The 21,694-nt window shown below is 40.4% G+C and overlaps 1 protein-coding gene across 4 annotated transcripts in view; it reads right to left on the bottom strand.

Annotated features, from left to right (window-relative positions):
* The window catches only part of PTPN9 (protein tyrosine phosphatase non-receptor type 9), a 70,068-nt gene that overhangs the window by 33,884 nt on the left and 14,490 nt on the right, over positions 1-21,694 (bottom strand). For 2 of the 4 annotated variants that reach the window (XM_061394781.1, XM_061394778.1), the window contains exons 2-4: positions 4,822-4,965; positions 2,418-2,507; positions 1,574-1,698 (exon numbers count right to left, since the gene is read on the bottom strand). In XM_061394781.1, coding sequence (XP_061250765.1) covers positions 1,574-1,698; positions 2,418-2,507; positions 4,822-4,965 — 359 coding nt within the window. Of the gene's footprint in view, positions 1-1,573; positions 1,699-2,417; positions 2,508-4,821; positions 4,966-8,280; positions 8,455-15,851; positions 17,472-21,694 lie in introns of those variants that run through there. The other 2 variants (XM_061394779.1, XM_061394780.1) reach the window with 2 other exon arrangements.

Genomic DNA, 21,694 nt, shown 5'->3' with positions numbered 1-21,694 from the left:
AGGGAGCCAGGCACAGAAATGGGCCTTCACAGAAGGGCAAGATTTAGTGAAGAGGGTTTCCTCCTCTTCCAAGGTAACAAAGGAAAACAAAAGTTTCTACTCACTGGTAGAATATTTCATTTAGGGGAAGAAAAGGGCTCACATTTATTTAGCCTACATGCACCCTCTGAAAAACGAGGAGTCACTGAGGATTTTTAAGAAAGTGATGGAGATCATGAGAACAAAGTTTTAATTACGTTTACCTTTGTGGTATTCCTATGGGATTCAATACTCTCACTGGAAAAAGCAAGCTTTGGTCTCTGTCATGCCTGTATGAAAGCTCTGACTCTAAGCTGCTCAAAGAGGAAGCCAATGCTAAATTTCCGGTAAAAGAGCCTTCCACTCAACCCCCTGAGGTAAAGAAACATTTCAAAGGGAATTATAGTCCAGAAATTATGTCTGAAGAACAATCATAAGAAAGAAGAACTGAGAAATCCTTTCTCCTTAGTAACTTCTCGTTTTTAGAATAATGCTGTGGGTGTGGTTTGGATATATCTCCCCCTGAACACCACCAGCAGAAGCTAAGTACATGAAAGTAATAATAACAAGGCAGGAGCAAAGTGAACTAGACACAGAGCCCCACCTCAGAAAATCCTTCGGCTATCCCCATCCTCTAAGTACAGAAGTATGACTAAGGTGCTTAGCTGCCTCTCACTATCTCCAGTCTCAGCCCTCGATATATGACTTCTAAGCCAGAGGACCGGTGAATGACGCTGGGAGCAATAACACACTGTAAATGGTGGGCACGAGGGAAAAAAGGATGCAAGAGAGAAAGATGACATAGTAGGAGTACAGATAGTTCTGACCAAGAGTGAAGAAACCAGGGTCTTAGACTTAGTTCAGTCAATATGTGATGACTGTAAAAAAGCCACAAAACTTCCTGGGGCCTAAGTTTCTTTGTCCATAGAACAGTAAAAATACTATTTACCTAAGAGCAGGAATGGAGACATGACCCAAGCTGGTTCTTTTGGCTTATAGAGGAGCCTGGTGGGCCACAGTCCACGGGATTGCAAAGAATCAGACACGACTGAGCGACTGAACACACAGCACACTATTTATAAAGATGATTCTGCTTAACTTATGCTCTTGGACTCCTCTCTCCTGAATGCTGATTCTTAAAATCCTCAGCATTATTCCACTTTTACAGATAAAGAAACTGAGGCTCCAGACGGTTTTGAAAATCAACACCAGGGGAGAATGGTCAGAAAGAACCAGCACAGGTCATCTTACCTTCACACTCTTTCAATAAGTAATTCTCAGTACACTAAGAATGGCTAGTTAATTAGCTTTCTTAGCTTCTGTTACCCTGAAATAGAGCCAAGCAGGTAAGGATGCAGAATACTCATCATCTTGATAGTACCTGGAAACACGCCAAGCCCTTAAGGACATGGAGTGTTTTCTATTCATAGCACTGCCTAAGGCACATCCTAGGAGCACATCCTAGGAGTGAATGCACTGCTGAGTTTAATCAAATCAAACACTGTCACTTTCCCATCTGGATGTAGAACACCCAAAAGATAATGTCCAAGCTCACCTATCCACAGCTCTGTCCAGCAAGTAAAACAGAGCCTGAAGTACCACATGTTGGACTGACTTGTGGGGATGATGTAATCTGGCAGTGAAGAGGGCGATAGAGGCTCCTGTTGGGTCCCGAACATTCTAGAGCAAACAAAACAAGAAATATTTAGATATCAAATAGAAAAATCACAGAAATCACTAAGGCTTCTTATAGGCTGGACAAAGGTTTGCCATAAAGAGCACAGATGCTGAAAATACTTCTCTGACTTGCATCAATTGCTCCAGAAAAGGAAAAAAACTTTTTAATCATCCCATGTCTGACTCTCAGCACTCCCAGGATCATATTCCTATGGAAGGAAAAAACTATGTTCTCTTAACTCTTCAAGTACAGAGAAATTAAATTAAACAATGGTCTATATTGGCTGCCTAGCTAATTTCCCAGGCAGGATAGTGAAGAAAAAGCAACAGGAGAAAACCATAGAATACGACCATGGTTTCCACGCTCTGCCTTAAAAGTACCACTGGACACTTACCTGAAAGGCTGTGGTCTCTAAGTGGAGAGAACTTACGTTAAATAAGGAAGGACAGGGCTCTGACACGCTGTATACAACTCCCAAAGGTCCTGACTGACCTTAATGGACCAGTGAGGAAACTTTTCTAAAACTACTAAACAACTGAGTTTCAATTTTTTCAATTATTACTAGAATAATTTTATGCCAAACTTCACAGCTGTTTTACATCTATTCCCCACTATTAAGACTCTAGATTCAGGATAAGACATCTAGGAACAAAGTCCAAAGAGAATAATAGCTACAAAAGGAAATAAAGAGATGTTACAAGAGGGTTTCATAAATACTCACTAAGATGGTGAATTTTCCACTAAGGATCTCAGAACGGAGAGGTTCCTCATGAGGTTTCAGCTTCACAATGCCCTCCTTCCTTCGTGTTTCCTAAAAATAAAACAAGCAAGATAAATTAATATAAAAATACTGTATACTTACGACAGCTTTATGTAACCACCAAATCTCACAGATAAGGGATTTTAGAAATCAGCTTATTGAAACATGAATTCCTTTGTAACCTTCCTCTAGGCCAACTGTTAGCAGAATTCTTGTCTAATGCTACCTTATCAGCCCCTCAGAGCTTAGGATCTTTCCTTTGAATGAGTGATAAGCTTAACCCTGAAGACCAATCAATATATATCAATCATTAGAGTACAAAGCTAAACTTCTTAAACATGCAGCAGCACTGATATTAAAATATGCACCTAAACTGCCTGGAAGCATATATCCTAACACCTCATCCAGGCTTAGGCTTCTTCTGTCTTAAACAGGACCCATCCCCCCACTTAGTATCCTCTGCAACAATAGCTACCATGATTTCATTTTAATTCATCTTCACAGCCACATTCTTTAAGCTCACCCTCAGCTCCCTCAACACTCATTCCATCACATTCTCATTTCCTCCCAGTCTAACCATACCACCCAGAGCTCCTGCCCCAGTGACCAGGACCTTCCAGTCACTGAATCCAGTGCGCATCTTTAGTCCTCCTTTTAATAAGGTTGACCACTCACATTCTCTTTTTCCTAAGAGATTCTCTATTTTTTATTAAAAAAAAAAAAAAAAATACTCTCTTGGTTTTTCTATTTCTTCAGCTACTCCTTCTAAGAGTCTTTTGTGGGCTTTTTATCATTCATTTGTTCACTCATTTCACTCACTGACTCATTCATTCATTCTGCCAATATTTGTAGAGCAACTATTATGTGCTGGGCCCTGAACTAAGTGTTAAGAACACTGTGGTGAATACAACAAACTAGGTCTTTGTTCACATTCTTCCCCAATTCATCCCCAAATCAAATTCAAATGCCTGCAGAGGCAAGGCAGCAAGTGAAGATAGTATGCATGCTGGAATCACAGGAGAGTGCGTGCCTTCCCTAAACCATGAAAATTTAACTTTAACAAACACTAGTGAGAAAAAAGCAAAAAGTATGAAATGAGGTTCTGCTCTACACATATCCCTACTCCTCACTCTCTCCCCAGATGCCCACCCCCATTCTCATGGCTCCAATATTTAGCTGCAATATTCTACTGTGGTCACTCTGAAGTCTCTACTTCCAGTCCAGCCTTCTTTCCCAAACCCTAGACTCATATCCCAACTGCTTGGAGGACATGTCTATTTGGCTATCCCACTGGCACTTCAACCTTAACATGGCCAAACTGAACTCACGGCCTACTCTGTTCACATACCCATACCCCTTCAGTGTCTCTTAATTAGTAAATGCCGCCACCATTTACCACCCTGTTGCCCAACTCAGAGACCTGGAATCCACCACTCCCCTTTCCTCACACACCAATTTAAGTAACTTATTCTATCAATTTCACTTCTAGAATCTACCCACTTTTTCTCTATTCCCACTAACACTATGCTTAATGACATGACAATCGTTTCCTAATAAGTACAGCAGCCTTCTAATGGATCTGTCTCCGCTATAGCCTTTCTGATCCATCCTCTAAAGCACAGTGAAAAAAATCTTTCCAGAAAGCATGTTTGATCAACACATTTTACTGTTTATACTGTCAATGAATGTCTCTGCCCTTAAGAAAAAGCAGATACTCTCTGATCTGGCCTTGTTTACCTCTGTTGCTCAATCTCCTGCCATACTCCCACCCCTACTGAGCATTTCCGCTCAGCTCAATTTCCCTCTTGCCACTAGGCATCTGAACTTGCTGTTCTCTCTGCCATACTCCCCCACTGTCCGATTCCTACTCACCCTTCTTACTTTAGAAGTCATTTCCTTCAGGAAAGCTTCCTTGAGTCTCCTAACTAAATTTTCTTTCCACGGAACACAGTTTTGTCCTATCATAGCTTTTCTGTAATTATTTGCTTACTCTCTCTTTCTAAACAGTAATCTCTGCATCTAGAACATAGTAGGTATATAATAAATAACTGTTGAATAAATGAATATTGAACAAGATGATCCATAAAATGGGTGTAAGTGAGCTTTAGTCTTAAACTCATAAACTAATCCCAGTGCCTCTTATCCCCCTCTCCTTTTTTTTTTTTTTTAATTTATTTAGGGAGAGTCTAAATATCTTCAGAAGGATTTTCTGACTTCAAGGTAGGGCTCTTGGATACTGCTCCACTTCTTCTTTTTTTTTTTTTTATGGGAGTGGGGAGAAACACCATGTGTACAGACTGGCAGAGACAACAGCAACATAAACAGCCCCAGTGGCATACAGCAAGTCCATCTCTGAGCTACGTACTCTGTAGGAGTGAAACAACTCAATAGCACGAAGCACATCAAACTTCCGGGCCATGAGGAATTTGACGGCCACATTCCAAGAGAGGGGGGATACGTTGTACTGAACTGTCCACTTGTTAATCTCTTCAAGAAACTGCTTGGTGGCCTGTTTGAAAAAGAAAATAAAGAGTAATTATCAGAGAATATATTTACAGAAACAAAAAAATAAACAAGAAAAAAAAAAAAACCTTTCTCCAAGCCCAAGCAAGTTTGAACCCCAAGGCAGCAGGGAAAAACAAAAGTTGGAAACAGATCTGAAATCAGAAACGATTACAATTCATACAATTCAATGAGGCCAGAAGCCAGAGCCAGTTTCAGAGAGCAGGGCTTACTTAGCACAAGGATATATGAAGAAATAATGAGGGGGGAGAGCAAAGTTCCCAAATAAGATGCAAATTACTGGCCCCAAAGCAAAAAAATAAGCAGAGTTTTTTTTGTTTGTTTGTTTTTAAGGCTAAAAAAGAAGTAAAGGGCCCCTCTGAAGGGTTACTGCATAATGCACAGGGCAGTAAAGCAGTCTCAGCTGCTGTTTTGGTCCCATAAGCTGGTCACACACAGTAAAACAATTAGAAAATGGTTTTGGCTTTGGAATTAGCAATACTGTTGAGAGCAGCAAAACGATTACGAAGAATTTAATGAATCTAAAGGCCAACTGCTCTTTGCACTGACTGACCTCACAGGACCTCTCTGTGCTTCATACAGCAGCCCTCAAAGCTGGACACTAGTGGCCACAGGGTCATTAGCAGCTCCTCTGGATAGCGGTTGGAGGGAGGGGAGTGAAGGTGGAGGGCCTGCTACTGGGGGAAGGGTGGGAAAGTTTCATTCTCATGGTTTAATCCCAAACCGACAGGATGCCTACCTCCATAATTGTTGCTGTTTTTTAATCCACGTTCTTTTATCCTGCCTCACCCTACTTCTCCTTATGTTTTAACCAGTCTCTGCTCTAGCCAAACCACCCTTCTTTTCTTCATTTTAGAACAGGATTTACATCAGGATTTTTTGGCTTGCATATTTTAAATTGCCAAACACTTCCTACATTGCTGTTTGGTCCCTTCCAACCAGAAACTTCTCTCACATATGGATCCAAAATGTGATCAACTTGATGAGAATTCTGAGATTTAATTGATCAATCAACCCCACAGTTAAGATGTATTAATTAAACTATTATGCATTTAACTATTTGTTAACACCTAAAGGCCAACTGTTGTGCTACATATAAGGAATGCAAAAATGAGGTTTGTTTCAAGAGGTATAAGACCAACCTACTATGTGACCATGGTCTCTAATTTTTCAGTTCAAAAATAGGGGAGAAAGGGTAACAGCAATGACCTGTTCAGAGTCTTGGCAACAAGTTCTACCTTGCAAATACAATCCAAATTGCTACATACGTGTTTAAACAAATAGCAAACTAGAGTCCCGGAAGAGTCAGCAATAGCTCATACCACAGCCCCCATTTCTAGGAAAGGAAAAAGGCACTTTACAAAGTGGAGCAAAATCTAAGAGGCCTGGGGCTGCATCTGAGCTTTAGAACCCTGCAGCTGAGGCAATATACCTCACATCAGCTAGAAAAGGAGGAAACCAGCAAAACTAATCAGACAAAGTGCATAAATAGAAAGAGCCAAGAAATAAAGGCTATGAAGAAAAGCTTTTACAATCACTTTGGCTCAGAACCACTTGAAGTCAGACCAGAGAAATGAGTCTCAGAGAAGACAATAGGACAAACTTAGAATGCTCCACCAGAAAACAGTTGGAGTTGCCTCTGTGGGATGAGTGGTCAGCATCAGAATGAGGAAAGACGGAAGAGAAACTGGAGCATAAAGATCCCAGAGACAAAACTTCAGGAAAACTGGAAGGTTCCAGGAGATTTTGTAAAGGCTATTTGTTTAACATATCATCTTTTAAAGCCAGCACTTCTGGACGTCTCCAAAGCTGCCTGTAGAATAAAACACCAGAATAACAGAATATATTTTTCCTCCTTTTCTAATAAAAACAATAAACAGATAAATCAATATCCAAGTAGGAGGGGAAAATATAGTTAGATGACCAGGAGGTAATATGAATCACCTGTTAGGATGATTGTTTTTCATTTCTTATATCCCAATGAACTGACTCATTGGAAAAGACCCTGATGGTGAGAAAGACTAAGCCCAAGAGGAGAAGGGGACGACAGAGGATGAGATGGTTGTATGGCATCACCAACTCAATGGACATGAGTTTGAGCAAACTCCGGGAGACAGAGATGGACAGAGAAGCCTGGCACGCTGCAGTTCACGCGAAGAGTCGCCAAGAGTTGGACATGACCTAGTAACTGAACAACAACAACAACAAGAGACAAGGTTTCACACACCTCCTTCAAGGTACATACTGGCTTCCTTCTTATTAGACTAAGTTCCTTCAGGTTCTTGATGTCGTGTAGCTCCCAAGAGCTGCTGCCTTGAGCTGACCTCTGTTCCCTGCTGGTCAGGATGTTATTCTTGGCTTTAAGCACGGGAACAATTCCTCCAGATTTGGCCTGACTAGGCTTTGCATGAAGAGAGTCCAGTGTCCGATAAACAGAGATGTGGTATTCACAGATACAAATACACACATACACCACCTGTTATGTTCAGCCTCGGATTCACTCTCCTGTATCCCCACTCCTCTGGAGGAAGAGATGAACCTCTTACAGAAGCTAGAAAGGATGACCTTTCAACAACAGCCTCTCTCCAAACAGTTAATCAGATCTTTAACAGCATCTCTCCAGATAGTTATCAGATCTCTTCCTCTGTTTAAACAAGGATTTGGCACAACCACTAAGGATAGACTAATTTGTGGTTCTGTTTGTTACCAGAAAAACAAGACCCAGATATTTTAATGAGCAGTACACTCTTCAGAAGGGATCACTGAAATTCCAGAAATTAATACTCAGTATATTTCCTGGTGAAAGAATGAACTAACCAAAAGGTCAATCACAGCTTACAAAATACTTCAGCTCAAGGTCAATGGTTTGAATCTATCTAGGCTTATAAGTAACCACAAGTTGTTAACATCTGGCGACTAAGGAGTGGTCACAGTTCAAACAGCCTTGGTCTTCCTCTGGGAAAAGGTCTGAACTGATGTGCAGAAAAACTAACCTTACCACTTATAACCTTCCTCAATCAACTTGTTCAGCATAGGCAAATTTGTTTCAGCATAGTCAAAGCTTATTGTAGGGGAATTCCCTGGTGGTCCAGTGGCTGGGATTTCGTGTTCCCAGTGCAAGAGGCCTTAGGTTCAATCTTTGGTTGGGGAGCTAGATGCCACATATTGCAATTAAGACCTGGTAGAGCCAAATTTTTTAAAAAAGCTTACTGTAATTATATACTTCTCTCTGAGTCTCTATTTCCTCATGAAAGGATAAAGCTTGAATAAGACAATGGATAGGAAGCATTCACCACAGTACCTGGTCCTTGATAGGTAGTCTCTGAATGGGTGTTCATTCTTTTTTTTCTTACTCCAGTCATTTCACACTGAAACTTCTTTCAACAGAGATAGAGCTCCTCAAAATCAAGTAACCACTGTTGCTTCTCGTTAGCCTGCAGCAATTCAATCTCTCTAATCCTTTTTATCCAAAAGCATAAATTTAAATTGGAAATTTCCAATACGTGTTCAACTGCAAGACAAAAGTCTTGAAAGGAGCAACTTATCCTCATTCAGGGCTCTGTGACAACATAGAAAAAGCCAGATCCAGAGGTATTTATACCCTTGCTCCCAACTCTAAATGCTTTTGTCCCTACACTGGCAGCTCTGGAGATTAACACTGCCATCCTGAGCACAAATCCTTTTCAACAGCATCAAACTGACTTGAGAGTATTTCTCATCATAATACAGGAACAACTTTGTGCAGGGCAAACACGTGCACTGAAGCAAAAAAAAAAAAAAAAAGGCATTGAATACCTAAATAAGAAAAGTGATTCAATATAAGACCCAGTGTCTGCCTTTCACCAATTGTGAGGTTACCTCTGTATTTTGGCAAATATGCCATTTTCCCATTAATTTCAGTGACAAACGCATTAGTAAATTTACCTTCCTCTTTTACCTGTTTTCCCACCTTTCCTTCATTGTGAATTGTCTGTTAATCCCTTTAGTCCATATAAATCTGCCAGGAAACAGAATCTGAACTAAAATACACTAGATTGCTTTAATGCAACAAGGTGAAGCCTGTTGAATTTTCAAACTAAAAACTACCATCTTCCCTTTAGCCCTCTGTTATTGTGTCAAACAGGGAAATAAACCTAGTCTCTTTGAATTAGTATTTACTGGTTACTCTCAAATACTTTCATTTTATCAGGAAAATTTTGCCTTTTCTTAAAATGTGATTTTAAAAGAGCCAGTGTTGCCTTAAACAGGGTTTTACTGCTTCTTGAAAGGAAAAAGTTCTAAGAACAACTTCTGATTTTATCATGTTATGAAATAAGGTAATAAAGAAAATCTGCAAAAAAAGGGAAAAGGTCAATCAAAATCCAGCTGTTCTCATGTATTTAATAATTTAAAAGTTAAAATCAACAGAAAAATACTACTAAATATATATACTTTTTTAAGTTTATGTCCCTACAACCACCTCACTCTGCCCCCCCACCCCCTAACACACACACACATTTTGGGGAGAGGCAAGAAGAAAGTATACACTGTGTTGGTTCAGAGACTTGTTTCCTCCCTGGCAACCTTCCATGACTAGTAGCAGTAGCATCTCTCTTCAAGGCAACAGCACAGCAGAGCTCTTTCAGGCATCCACTCATGTGGTCACTCAAGCATTTACAAGTATTTGCTGAGGAACTACTTTGTGCTAGGGGCTTCCCTCATAGCTCAGTCAGTAAAGAGTCTGACTGCAATGCAGGAGACCTGGGTCGGGATTCCTGGGTCTGGAAGATCCCCTGGAGAAGGAAATGGCAACCCACTCCAGTATTCTTGCCTGGAGAATCCCATGGACAGTGGAGCCTGGTAGGCTACAGTATCTAAGTCGCAAGAGTCAGACATGACTGAGCGACTAAGCACACACACACACACACACACACACACACACTTTGTGCTAAGCAGTACAGTAGCTGTTCAGACATAACTCAGAGAGAAAAAGACCCATTCTGAGCAGGTTACAATCATTTAAACACGGAGACATGCATAGGTCAGCATCACACAGTTTAAGTTCTAAGATGTATGAACAGAGTACTGTGGGATTCAAACTCTCAGGAAAATTAAAAATAAATCTTTTTAAAAGAGTGCCTTGAAGGATGAGTAAAACTTTGCCAGGAAGAGATAAGAATTCTCATTAGAGAAAACAAAATGTGTGTAAAAGTGGACTTCCCTGGTGGTTCAGAGGCTAAGACTGCACTCCCAGTGCAGGGGACCCAGGTTCAATCCCTGGTCAGGGGACTAGAGCCCACATGCCACAGCTAAGAATATGCATGCTGCAACTAAAAACCCCAAATGCTGCAGCAAAAACCAAAGATCCCACATGTCTCAACTAAGACCTGGTGCAGCCAGGTAAATAAAAATAAATATTTTTTTAAAATACAGTATTTTTTAAAAAAGAAAAGCAAGGCTTTTTTTTTTTTTTTTTTAATGTGTAAAGGCTGAGTCATGATGGAATGGGGGTTACTGGGGGATACAGTGTAGCCGTGTGCCCAGTGTATATGACAGAGATTGGCAGAAGATGAGCTGACAGGGAGGCTGAGCCACACAGGAAAGGTCCGTAATTCTATACCCATGAAGGATTCAACAGAGACCTTTAAGAGAAGGGATGAAATAAGTTTAGTTCTCCTCTCCCAGCTAAAAATGACTCTTCCAGCAGTGGGGAAGCCAGACAGAAGGAAAAAACTGCAGTAGGGAGGGAAGTTCTGTTAAGTCAAGGATTGTGCTCACTCAGTTGTGTCCAACTCTTTGGACCCCATGGACTGTAGCCCCCCAGGCTCCTCTTCCATGAGATTTCCCAGGCAAGAAGACTGCAGTGGGTTGCCATTTCCTCCTTGAGGGGATCTTCCCAACCCAAGGATGGAACCCACATCTGTGGCTCCCACACTGGCAGGTGGATTCTTTACCACTGAGCCACCTGGGAAGCCGAAGTCAAGGATCATATTTATTTTTATTCACTTAGCTCCTAGCACTGTGCCTGGCATAAATAAACATCTCTAATAATATCTAATAAATATGTATGAATGAGTAATGAACAAAAGAACTCTAAACAATATTAACATTTAGAGGGCAGAGGAGGAAGAACCAAGGAACTTTTAAGATTCACTTTTAGAAGTACAAATGACCACTGAGTATCAAATGTGAATGAAAAAACAAGAGTTGTGAAATATCCCCTACACACAAACATACACAATTACCTACAGACTCAGATGGTTTTTATGCTATATTCTATTAAAGCTTCATGGTACAGATAATGCTCTTGTTGTAGAAACACCAATATAATAGAGAACAAATACATCATAACCAAAGAAAACTCTTCCCAGGAATGAAAAGACAGTTTAACATAAGGACATCTACCAGAGCAATTTTCTATATAAACAGATACTAATGGAGAAAAAGCATATAACCTTCTTAAGAGATGGAGAAAATGCACCGTATAAAATTCAACACCCATTATGATTTTTTTTTTTAAACTGAGCAAACTTCCCTCGAGGGATAGAGGGATCAACTGCTGAGCTCATGTGCTGCAACGACTGAAGCCCACGAGCCTAGAGCTCGCTCCACAACGAAGGAAACCAGCACCATGAGAAGCCAGCACGCCTCAGCCAGAGGAAGCCCAAGGGCAACAAAGACCCAGCGCAGTCATGAATAAATACATAAAGAGTTAAAATAATTCTTGAAAAAAAAAGAGAAACCTGACTCATAGAGACAGGACTTTTAAGAAGAGAATACAATCCAAAAATAATCTTAAGTATATGCAGAATTTGTATACATAATCCTTGTGTATATGATACAAATGATATGTCAATTAATACGAAAAGTGTATTATATGAATCTGTTCATACATGCATAAAGTATTTGTAGCAGAATACAACAGAAAAAAAAAACTGATAATATTGATCATCTCTGAGGAGAGGAAATGAACTGAGACTAGGAAATAAGGTAAACTATAAACTTTCACATCTTTTAAACTACATCTGGATTGAATCCAGGTCTTCCGTGTTGCAGGCAGATTCTTTACCATGTAGCCACCAGGGAAGTCCAACCTAGTCAAAAAGTAAATAAAATTTATAGATATTAAAAGATAAATAAAAAGGGATACCATTTTCTTCTGTCAACTGATGACAGTTTGCAAGACTGACATATATAGTATTGACAAGAATATGGGGGAATTCCTTGGTGGCCAGTGATAGAACTTGGTGCTTTCACTGTGGGGACCTGGGTTCAATTCCTGGTCTGGGAACTAAGACCCAGCAAGTGGCAAAGGGCAGCCAAAAAAAAAAAAAAAAGAGAGAGAGAATGTAAGCAATGAATGCTTTCACACAATGTGGCAACTATATAATTTATAACACTTTTTAAAAAAATCAATTTGGCACTTATCTAGCATAGTTCTAAATGTGCAAATCTTATGACCCACACAACCACTTCCAGGAATCCACTGTACAGAAATATAAACATGAATTGTAAAAGACAAATACACACCCAGAGTTGTTTCTAATATTTTGCCATTAGAAATAATGCTGCAATGAATACCAGACAAACGTTTATTTACTGCAGCACTGTGTCTAATGACAAAATGTTAGAAATAACCTAAATGACCAATAAATAAGGTCATGAATAAATTATGGAACGTTCACACACAGGACCACCACATACCCAAAGTACATCAGTTTTCTGTTAAAAACACTGAGACACCACAAACATGGCATCAATCTGTAAAACACAGAACCAAACACCTTTTATCCTTTTGTTCCATGCTAATACTTTTCTTTCAGAAAAAAAAAAGGAAAAATATATATGAATTTCAAATCGATCCAAAATAGTTCTATTTGTTTACTTAAATTACTACCAATGTTACTTAAATTATACTATAATTACTGCCACCAAAAACTTTCTTAAAATGAAAAAAAGATCCTCCAATGGCAGCCTGACCAAATTCCTAACCAAAAATTCCTAACCAAAAAAAAAACATGGTTAGAAATGAAAACCAAATCTGTGCAGCCATTCCAAACTATAAGTGGTCCTCATTTTAAATGCAATAACTGAACTTTTCATTTATTTTTTAAAAAGAAAAATACATAACTTTTTCCCATAGAAAAGTGAACTTACCACAGATCAATTAACCAAGTAAAAAGCTGTTAACATCTCAGTGATTTATCAAAAAGTGGAAACAGTGACAGATTTTATTTTATTGGGCTCCAAATTCACTTCAGACAGTGACTGCAGCCACAAAATTAAAAGACACTTGCTCCTTGGAAGAAAAGATATGACAAACCTAGACAGTGTATTAAAAAGCAGAGATATCACTTTGCTGACAAAGGTCCCTACAGTCAAAGCTATGATTTTTCCAGTATGTACAGATGTGGGAGTTGGACCATAAAGAAGACTGAGCGCCAAAGAATTGATGCTTCTGAACTGTGGTGCTGGAGAAGACTCTTGAGAGTCCCTTGGACAGCAAGGAGATCAAATCAGTCAATCCTAAAGGAAATCAACCCTGAATATTCACCGGAAGAACTGATGCTGAATCTGAAGCTCCAATCCTTTGGCCACATGATGCAAAGTGCAGACTCATTGGAAAAGACCCTGATGCTGGGAAGACTGAGGGCAGGAGGAGAAGATGGCAACAGAGAATGAGATGTTTGGACGGCATCATAGACTCAATGGACATGAGTTTGAACAAACTCAAGCAGATAGCAAAGGACAGGGAAGCCTGGCATGCTACAGTTCACGGGGTTGCAAAGAGTCGGACACAACTTAGAGACTGAACAACAACTCCTAGTCTACCTCCCACTGGGGTCAGCTCTAGGATCATTCTTACAGCAGTTGAAAAATACAAGAAGGCAATAGAGGTGGTGCCTGCAATCAGATCTGCTTCACTTTCTTTTGTAAGTACTCACAATGCACTCAAGTCTGATTTCTATTCACTTTTGCTTCATTGTCCTCATTTATTTTCTCTATTTCAATGGATCAAACTTTAAAAAAATTAATTTCACTTTCATTCGTTTTTTATTTTTAATGCTTTCTTTGAAAAAGTCAGAGCAACTATGGGATATTTTAATGTCTCTAAATTTTGATTCCTTGGGCCTTAGCTATAAGAAATTCTGTATTTCACACTTCCTAATATATAAAACATGACATACAATTCTTAAATCCACATATTCAAATAGATAGACATTTCTACCTTTCAGTGGTTCCCCAGTTTTCTCTAGCAATATACTAAATACAAAGCTTCTTCAGAGAAGAGATAGTAAATGTAATTTGTTTATAAAAGATAAATCATTAATAGCAATCTGGAGAACAGTAATTCGGGAACTCACAACCAGTGACTTAAAAACACTTAGAATCTTGCACAGTGGATATTCAAATTTTTTCTTACTTTTTTTTCTTGGCCATGGCATGCAGGATCTTAGTTCTCCCACCAGGGATTGAACCTGTGCCCCCTACAGGATGCACAGAGTCTTAACTGATGGACCGCCAGGAAGTCCTGAAATTTTCCTTACTTTAAAGATATCCCCATATCAGCAGTTGTCTCTATTCTGGTATCCATGTGTTAAACTATATAAAATCTCTTTCTTGGGACTCCCCTGGTAGTTCAGCAGTTAAGAATCCTCTTTGCAATGCAGGGGATGTGGGTTTGATCCCTGGATGGGAAACTAAGATCCTACATGCTGCATGGTGCGACCAAAATAATTAATTATTAAAAAATCTCTTTCTTTCACTCATTAAGAGACCAAGGAAACCTCAGATTCAAAGGCCTACAAATCCCATCAAAAATGCTAAGTCCAGATAACCAGGAAAGAGGGCTTAACACCATCCTCCTGATAAAACCACATGGGACTGGTTCTGAAATTCAGACTCTTCCATCTACTAATCAAGCATTGTGCAAGAACCAAAAAGAATAAAAACTAATTGCTATTATAGGATTAACATCACAATGGGAACTGAATAGCAAGAAACCTAAAGTAGGGCTGACCAAACAAAGCTTCCCATAAGAGTCCAAAGCTTCAAGCAATACTGAAGAACCAGAGCTAATTGAGTTATTAAACATGAAAAGCTCCTCAACCTTAGTAACTTCCTACCAGAAGAAGTGAAGTCCTAGGGTTTATCAGCACTCCAACAGTCAAGCATGAAGGCCTCAGACCAGGAATAGCTGTTCACCAATTCCTGATGAACAAGAAATGCTCTATTCTTTTCAAAGTGCTCTTTCTGTCTCCCCTGGCTCATGGTCCCCTTCATAAGTAGAGAGCACTGGTCACACATTACACTAAAGAAGGCAGTTCAATCCATTCCTTTTTGTACAGCAAGACTCCGCCCCTCCCTGTTCACATAGGCCAAAGAGTGTGGTCCAGCAAGAAGCAACCGCTTGAGAAGCATTTAACACGCACCAAAGAAGGAGCGTGCGTACAGCGTGTGTGTGCTCAGCTGCTCCAGCTGTGTCCGACTCTTTATGACCCTATGAATGGCAGCCTGCCGGGATCCTCCGTCCATGGGATTCTCCAGGCAAGAATATTGGAGTAAGTTGCCATGCCCTCCTCCAGGGGATCTTCCTGACCCAGCGATTGAACTCCTACATCGCCTGCATTGGCAGGCAGGTTCTTTACCACTAGCACCACCCAGGAAGCCTGGAATATATCATATTCAACCACTTAAAGAAATCAAAGCACATAGAGCCTAAGGAAGCTGTTCAAGGTCACTCAACTAATAAATGGCATAGCTGAGGTTTTGAGGCTTGAATTCAAAATTTTTCAAATCCTACAGTCTTTCTACCCACTAAGTGGCCTTGAGAAATACTGGATACACATCATTCATCTCATCAACATACATATTGTATCAGCAGTTCCCAACCTTTTTGATACCAGGGACCGGTTTTGTGGAAGACAAGTGTTCACCTCCTGCTATGTGGCCTGGTTCCTAACAGGCCACAGACCAGTACTGGCTGGGACATTACCTGAAATATATATTATGACATACATAGTATGTCGTGTGTTTGTCTATGCACAAAATTACTCTGGAAGGATATATAATAAACTGGTAACACTGCTTGTCTCAGAGGAGAATTAGGTGGCTGAGAGATATGGCAAGAGGGAGGATATTTACCAAATTCTTCTCTGTACCTTTTTAAGTTTAAATCACGTGACTACATTATCTACCCCCAAAATAGAATATATTAATTTTATATAGTCTTTAACTAAAATATATATAATAAGGTTATCTGAACACAATGCCACCAAATGATGAGTTTGTTGATAGTCTATCAGTCTTCCTATCAAGGCCAAAGATGATGAGTTAGTGAGCTCTACAAAGGGATAAAGGATTATAGCTGCTTTTTGGAACCTTCAGGACTAAACAGAAGAACTGACTCACTGAAAAAGACTCTGATGCTAGGAAAGATTGAAGGCAAAGGAGAAGCGGGTGGAAGAGAATGAGATGGTTAGATAGCAATACCAGCTCAAGGGACGGGACTTTGAGCAAACTCCAAGAGATAGTGGAGGAGAGAGGAGCCTAGTGTGCTACAGCCCATGGGGCTGCAAAAGTCGGACACAACTTAGCGACTAAACAACAACAAGCCCTAAACAGGATGTTCCAAGGCACTGCAGAATTGTGCCACGTTCGCTTTCCTGATGGAGGTCTTTGCCAAAAGCATGTTTACTAAACACAAGCTGGCATCTCTCCTCTCAGGCTTATAAATACCATTCTCCAGACAACAGTTATCAAAGAGGATGAAGAACTCCCAGAGACAATGGAGGAAATAATTCAACAAGAAAATAAAGAAGCAAACATTTCTGAATTGTCATAGGAAAAAATTCATGTCCAGAGGTACAGGGGCAGAAGAATATAACACAGGCAAGAAACACAGGAAAAACAAAACAAAACAAAACAGAAATCTGGAGAATAAACAGGAAGCTCCTCACCATCAACAAGAGCAAAGCCATCCATGTTTCCAGGGGGAAACAGGGGTTGTGGGGACTGGGGGTGAGCATATAATTGGTCACTCTCCATAAGAACAAACCCAAAGGCAGCCTGCCAACTGCTACCCATTCCAGCTGGTTAATAAGAGGGTGAACTACACAACCAGAAGAACCTGGAATGTATTTCTAGAGGAAAAAAAAAATCCAAAGGATTTGTGGAACCCAGGCGATGGGGGAGGCCTTTAGTAACAATTCTCTCTTCTTTCAATTGCTGGCTGAGACATCAGAGAAGAAAGGAGGATGTGAATGACTATCAGTAAATCAGATATGCCAGATCCTGCTGGAACATTCTTCTCCTTTCCCTCCTCCCAACCCTGGCTTACTTCTATTCACCCTTTATTTGTTGTTTGTGTTCAGTTGCTCAGTCGTGTCCAACTCTTTGCGACCCCATGGACTGCAGCACACCAGGCTTCCCTGTCCTTCACCACCCCCCAGAGCTTACTCAAACTCATGTCCATTGAGTCGGTGATGCTATCCAACCATCTCATCCTCTGTTGTCCCCTTCTCCTCCCACCTTCAATCTTTCCCATCATCAGGGTCTTTTCTAATGTGTCAGTCTAAATCCCACTTCTTCATCCTGGAAGTCTTCACTGTCTTCCACCCAGGCACACAGTATTATAAAAGCTATTGTCTACCTGCTCCTGTTGGCCTGTAAGTTTAGGGAGGTGAAAGGGCCCAGTCTCGCATGCTCACAGATGCATACGCAACACCAAGCACATTGCATGGCACCATTCTGATGAGTGAACGTACGAATGATGATGGGCTCTCAGCTTGCTAAAAGAGTGGTGTTGACAAGTAGTAGGAAGAATATATTCGTCTGAATGCTTGCTGATCTGATTATGAGAGTTTAAAACTGAAAACTGAGTGAGAAAAATTCCTGGATAAAACTGGCAAAGAATACCAGGAATGACATAAGAAAAGCAATGAGAGAGTAAACTATGAAGTCACAAAAGAAAATATCTGAAAATTAAACTGCCACTATCCTAAGACATCTAGGGAACTTCCTGGTGGTCCAGTGGTTAGGACCTCATGCTTCCACTGCAGAGGGCAGTTCAGTCCTTCAGTGGGGAATTGAGATCCTGCAAGCCATGCAGAGCAACCAGAAAATAAATAAATAAAATAAAAAGGACTGAAGAAAAGAGAAAATGCAAAGGAATAAAGGAGGTTTATTATTTTTTTAAAAAAGACATCTATAAGAGAGATGTCCAAAATAAGTTAAAGTTTACAAATTTTATGAAGTAAGACATGGTTCCTACCCATGAAAATCTGAGTATAATGAATTTGTGAATGCTGTATGCCAATGGATGGGCAAATCTCACTCAAATCTTTTTTCTATATGTAATTTATTTATTTCTGGCTGTGCTGGGTCTTTACTGCTACGTAGGCTTTTCTCTAGTTGCAGTGAGTGAGCTGCGGCTACTCTTTAGCTCCAGTGCATGGGCTTCTAATTGTGGCAGCTTCTCTTGTTGCAGAGCACGGGCTCTAGGGCGTGCAGGCATCAGCAGTTGTGGCTCCTGGGCTCCAGAGTATAAGTTCAACAGTTGTGGCACACGGACTTAGTTGTTCCTTGGCATGTGGAATCTTCCCAGATCAGGGATCAAACCTGTGTCCCCTGCATCAGCAGGCAGATCGTTTACACATAAACCTAGCCCTGGCTCGATGTTTTTTTTTAAGTTGGCTTTGAGGAGTTCCCTGGTGGTCCACTGATTAGGGCTCAGTGCTTTTGCTTTCACTGCTGGGGCCCAGGTTTGATCCCTAGTCAGAAAACTAAGATCCCACAAACTAAGTGGTGAGGCCAAAAAATAAAGTGAGCTTTGAGGTTTTAGGCAGGGGAATACTGATCACCAGAAGCGATTTACTGAAAACAAGTCTTTAAAGAAAGAATACACTAGACTGAAAAGTAATGAATGTACTATTTAGCAGTGATACTCAAAAGTGACATCTTGTAGACAAGTAGTAATGGAATCACCAAGGAAGTCAGAAATGCAGACCACAGGCCTCACCACATTTAATCAGAATCCTCATGTTAACAAGATCCTAGATGATTCTTCTGTGTGATTACGTTTGAAAATCATTGATGTACAAAACAGATCTACTTTTAGCAAGGCATCTGATGAGCATTTCATGCTATCTTCGTGGACAGAAAGATTTCCTTCTATTAATTTCTGTATATTTGCCAATCAAAATGTTAAGCAGGACACCCTGGTGGTTAAGAATCTGCCTGCCAATGCAGGGTACAGGGTTCAATCTCCAATCTGGGAAGATTCCACATGCCAAAGGGCAAATGATAAGCCCATGCACCACAACTACTGAGCCCACAAATACGAAAGCTCACATGCCTAGAGTCTGTACTCTGCAACAAGAGACGCCATCACAATGAGAAGCCTGAGCACCGCAACTAGAGACAGAAGCCTCCACTTGCAACAACTACAGAAAGCCCGCACGCAGCAACGAAGATCCAGTGCAGCCAAAAATGAGTAAATTATAAAATGTTAAATGTTAAGCAGGTGACTACTTATTTAATTCACTAATAACCCTACAAAGTGGGCATTATTATCTGTAATTTGCAGATATTCATAGTAGCAAAGATTAAATTGTTTCAAGGATTTCATATATATTAACTTATTTAATCCTCATAACTATTCTTTACTAGTGTTACCTACATTTTACATATGATGAAACTAAGGCAAAAAGGGATTAAGCTGCTTACTCATAATCACACAGAACTTATGGTACAGTTCTTAACCACTTCTTTCTACAGCCAAGTGTGCTGCCACAGTGGGGCTTATGATAAACCCTGCAAGAAACAATAAACAATTACACCCAAAGACAGTCAATTTTTTAAAAAATGAGTGGGACCTGAAGTGGGGGATTTTAAAGGATATTAAAAAAAAAAAAAAGATGTTAAAGAATTCTCTGAAAGAAGGGAGACAGATAGACTACTGTTTACTGAAAGCCTACAGTCTGCTTGCTAGCCCATGCGTCAAGCACTTTGCATCCATGTTGTTTATATTCAGCTTTTCCAATGGCAGGTATTGAGACGTTTTATGTGTGAGGAAATGGAGGCCCAGACAAGTTAAGTACTTTGCCAATTCACACAACTCCTGATGATTCAACCAAGATTCCAAAACCAAGCCTGATTGTAAAGCTCACACTCTGTTCCTTGACTTGCTCTACATCCCTCCCTGGCCTATAAATGACCTAGATAGGGGCACTGGGCCAGGCTGACCATGTAAGAGGAGAGCTAAGCTTAGACAACAAACATATTGTAAAAGAGAAAACAGATCTAAAAGATCAAAACAGGATAGAACAATGGGCTAGAGTGGTACTCAGAAGTGAAGCTTTGGGGTCAGACAAACAGGGTTGGAATACCAGGTTCTAGCACTTAGTGTTTAGAACGCAAGCAACTTACTTCTTTGAGGCTTAAAGACTCCACACCTTTAAAAAGCGAGTAATGGGACTTCCCTGGTGGTGCAGCAGGTAAGAATCCGCCCGCCAGACAGGGATTCCATCCCCGGCCGGGGAAGACTCCACGTGCCCTGGAGCAACTAAGCCCATGCACCACAACTACAGAGCCCATGCTCTGCAGCCCCTCAGCCCCAACTACTGAAGCCCCCGTGCCTAAAGCCCATGCTCCGCAACGAGAGAAGCCCCTGCTTGCTGCAACTAGAGAAAGCCCTCACAAATGAAGCGGTGAAGACCCAGTACAGCCAAAACTAAAATAAATCACACAAACAAATAAAATGGGAATAACACTCCCACAGAATTGGTGTAAGAGGGAAGAAAAAGTAATATTTGTAAAGTTTTTGACTCTTAAAGCTCAACAAGTGGTAGTGAACATTAAATCTAACAAAATGATATTTAAGGATAAAGGCAAGAAAATAAATTTTAGAAGCATCAGATGAAATTTAACAGAAGCTCATAAGAAAAGACTTAGGAATCTTAGTTGACTTGAATCTCTTAGTCAACAGTTTACTAAAACTGCCAAAAACTGTTTTGAATTTGGAGCACATTACAGAAGCGTGGTGCCCAAAACAAGGGGGCCTATCAGACATTGTTTGTAATACTGTCTTCAGTTCAGATGCTAAACTTTAAGATGGTCACTGGCAAATAAAAATCAGTCCAAGAAAAGATCAGAGTGGTGAGATGCTTTGAAAATGTAATAGCTAGTTCCTTCTTTTTTGGTTTTATATTCCCTCCCACTTCACACAATGAAGCTACCCTCTCAACTGCTTCCATTCCCTAATAACTAGCACATCACCCCCATATATCTCCTCCCCCTATCTTCATCTCCATCCCCCTCTCCTCTCTCTCACACCCCTCAGGCTCAGTTTTGCCAATGTCAAATGGATCTAACAGGGCTGATTTGACAATTTCTAATCCAACACTTTAGGATTCAGCACCTCAGATCTGTGGCTAACCTGGCCCTGGCCTGCATATTAGACCAGCTGTTGCTTATCGACACCAAATTTAACTGGCCCAGTTTTCTTCCTATGGCCAAGCCTTAGGTTACTGAATCTTGACTGTCACACATTGAAGAAACTGGGACCATGACCTCAAATGAAATCTGGCTGGGAGACTGCAAATTAGGCAATGTCAGTCATCCACTCATCTCAAACTTGCTGGATTAATACTTCCAAATCCAAGGAGGCCTCTCACTAACTAAAGGACAAACTTATTCACATTCATAAAACAATACAAGCAGATCAGTTTATTGTA

This window comes from Bos javanicus, chromosome 21, assembly GCF_032452875.1.
Source record: "Bos javanicus breed banteng chromosome 21, ARS-OSU_banteng_1.0, whole genome shotgun sequence".
NCBI classification, from domain to species: Eukaryota; Metazoa; Chordata; class Mammalia; order Artiodactyla; family Bovidae; genus Bos; species Bos javanicus.
Note: the sequence above shows the minus strand (reverse complement) of the source record. Positions and strands in the feature narration are given on the sequence as shown.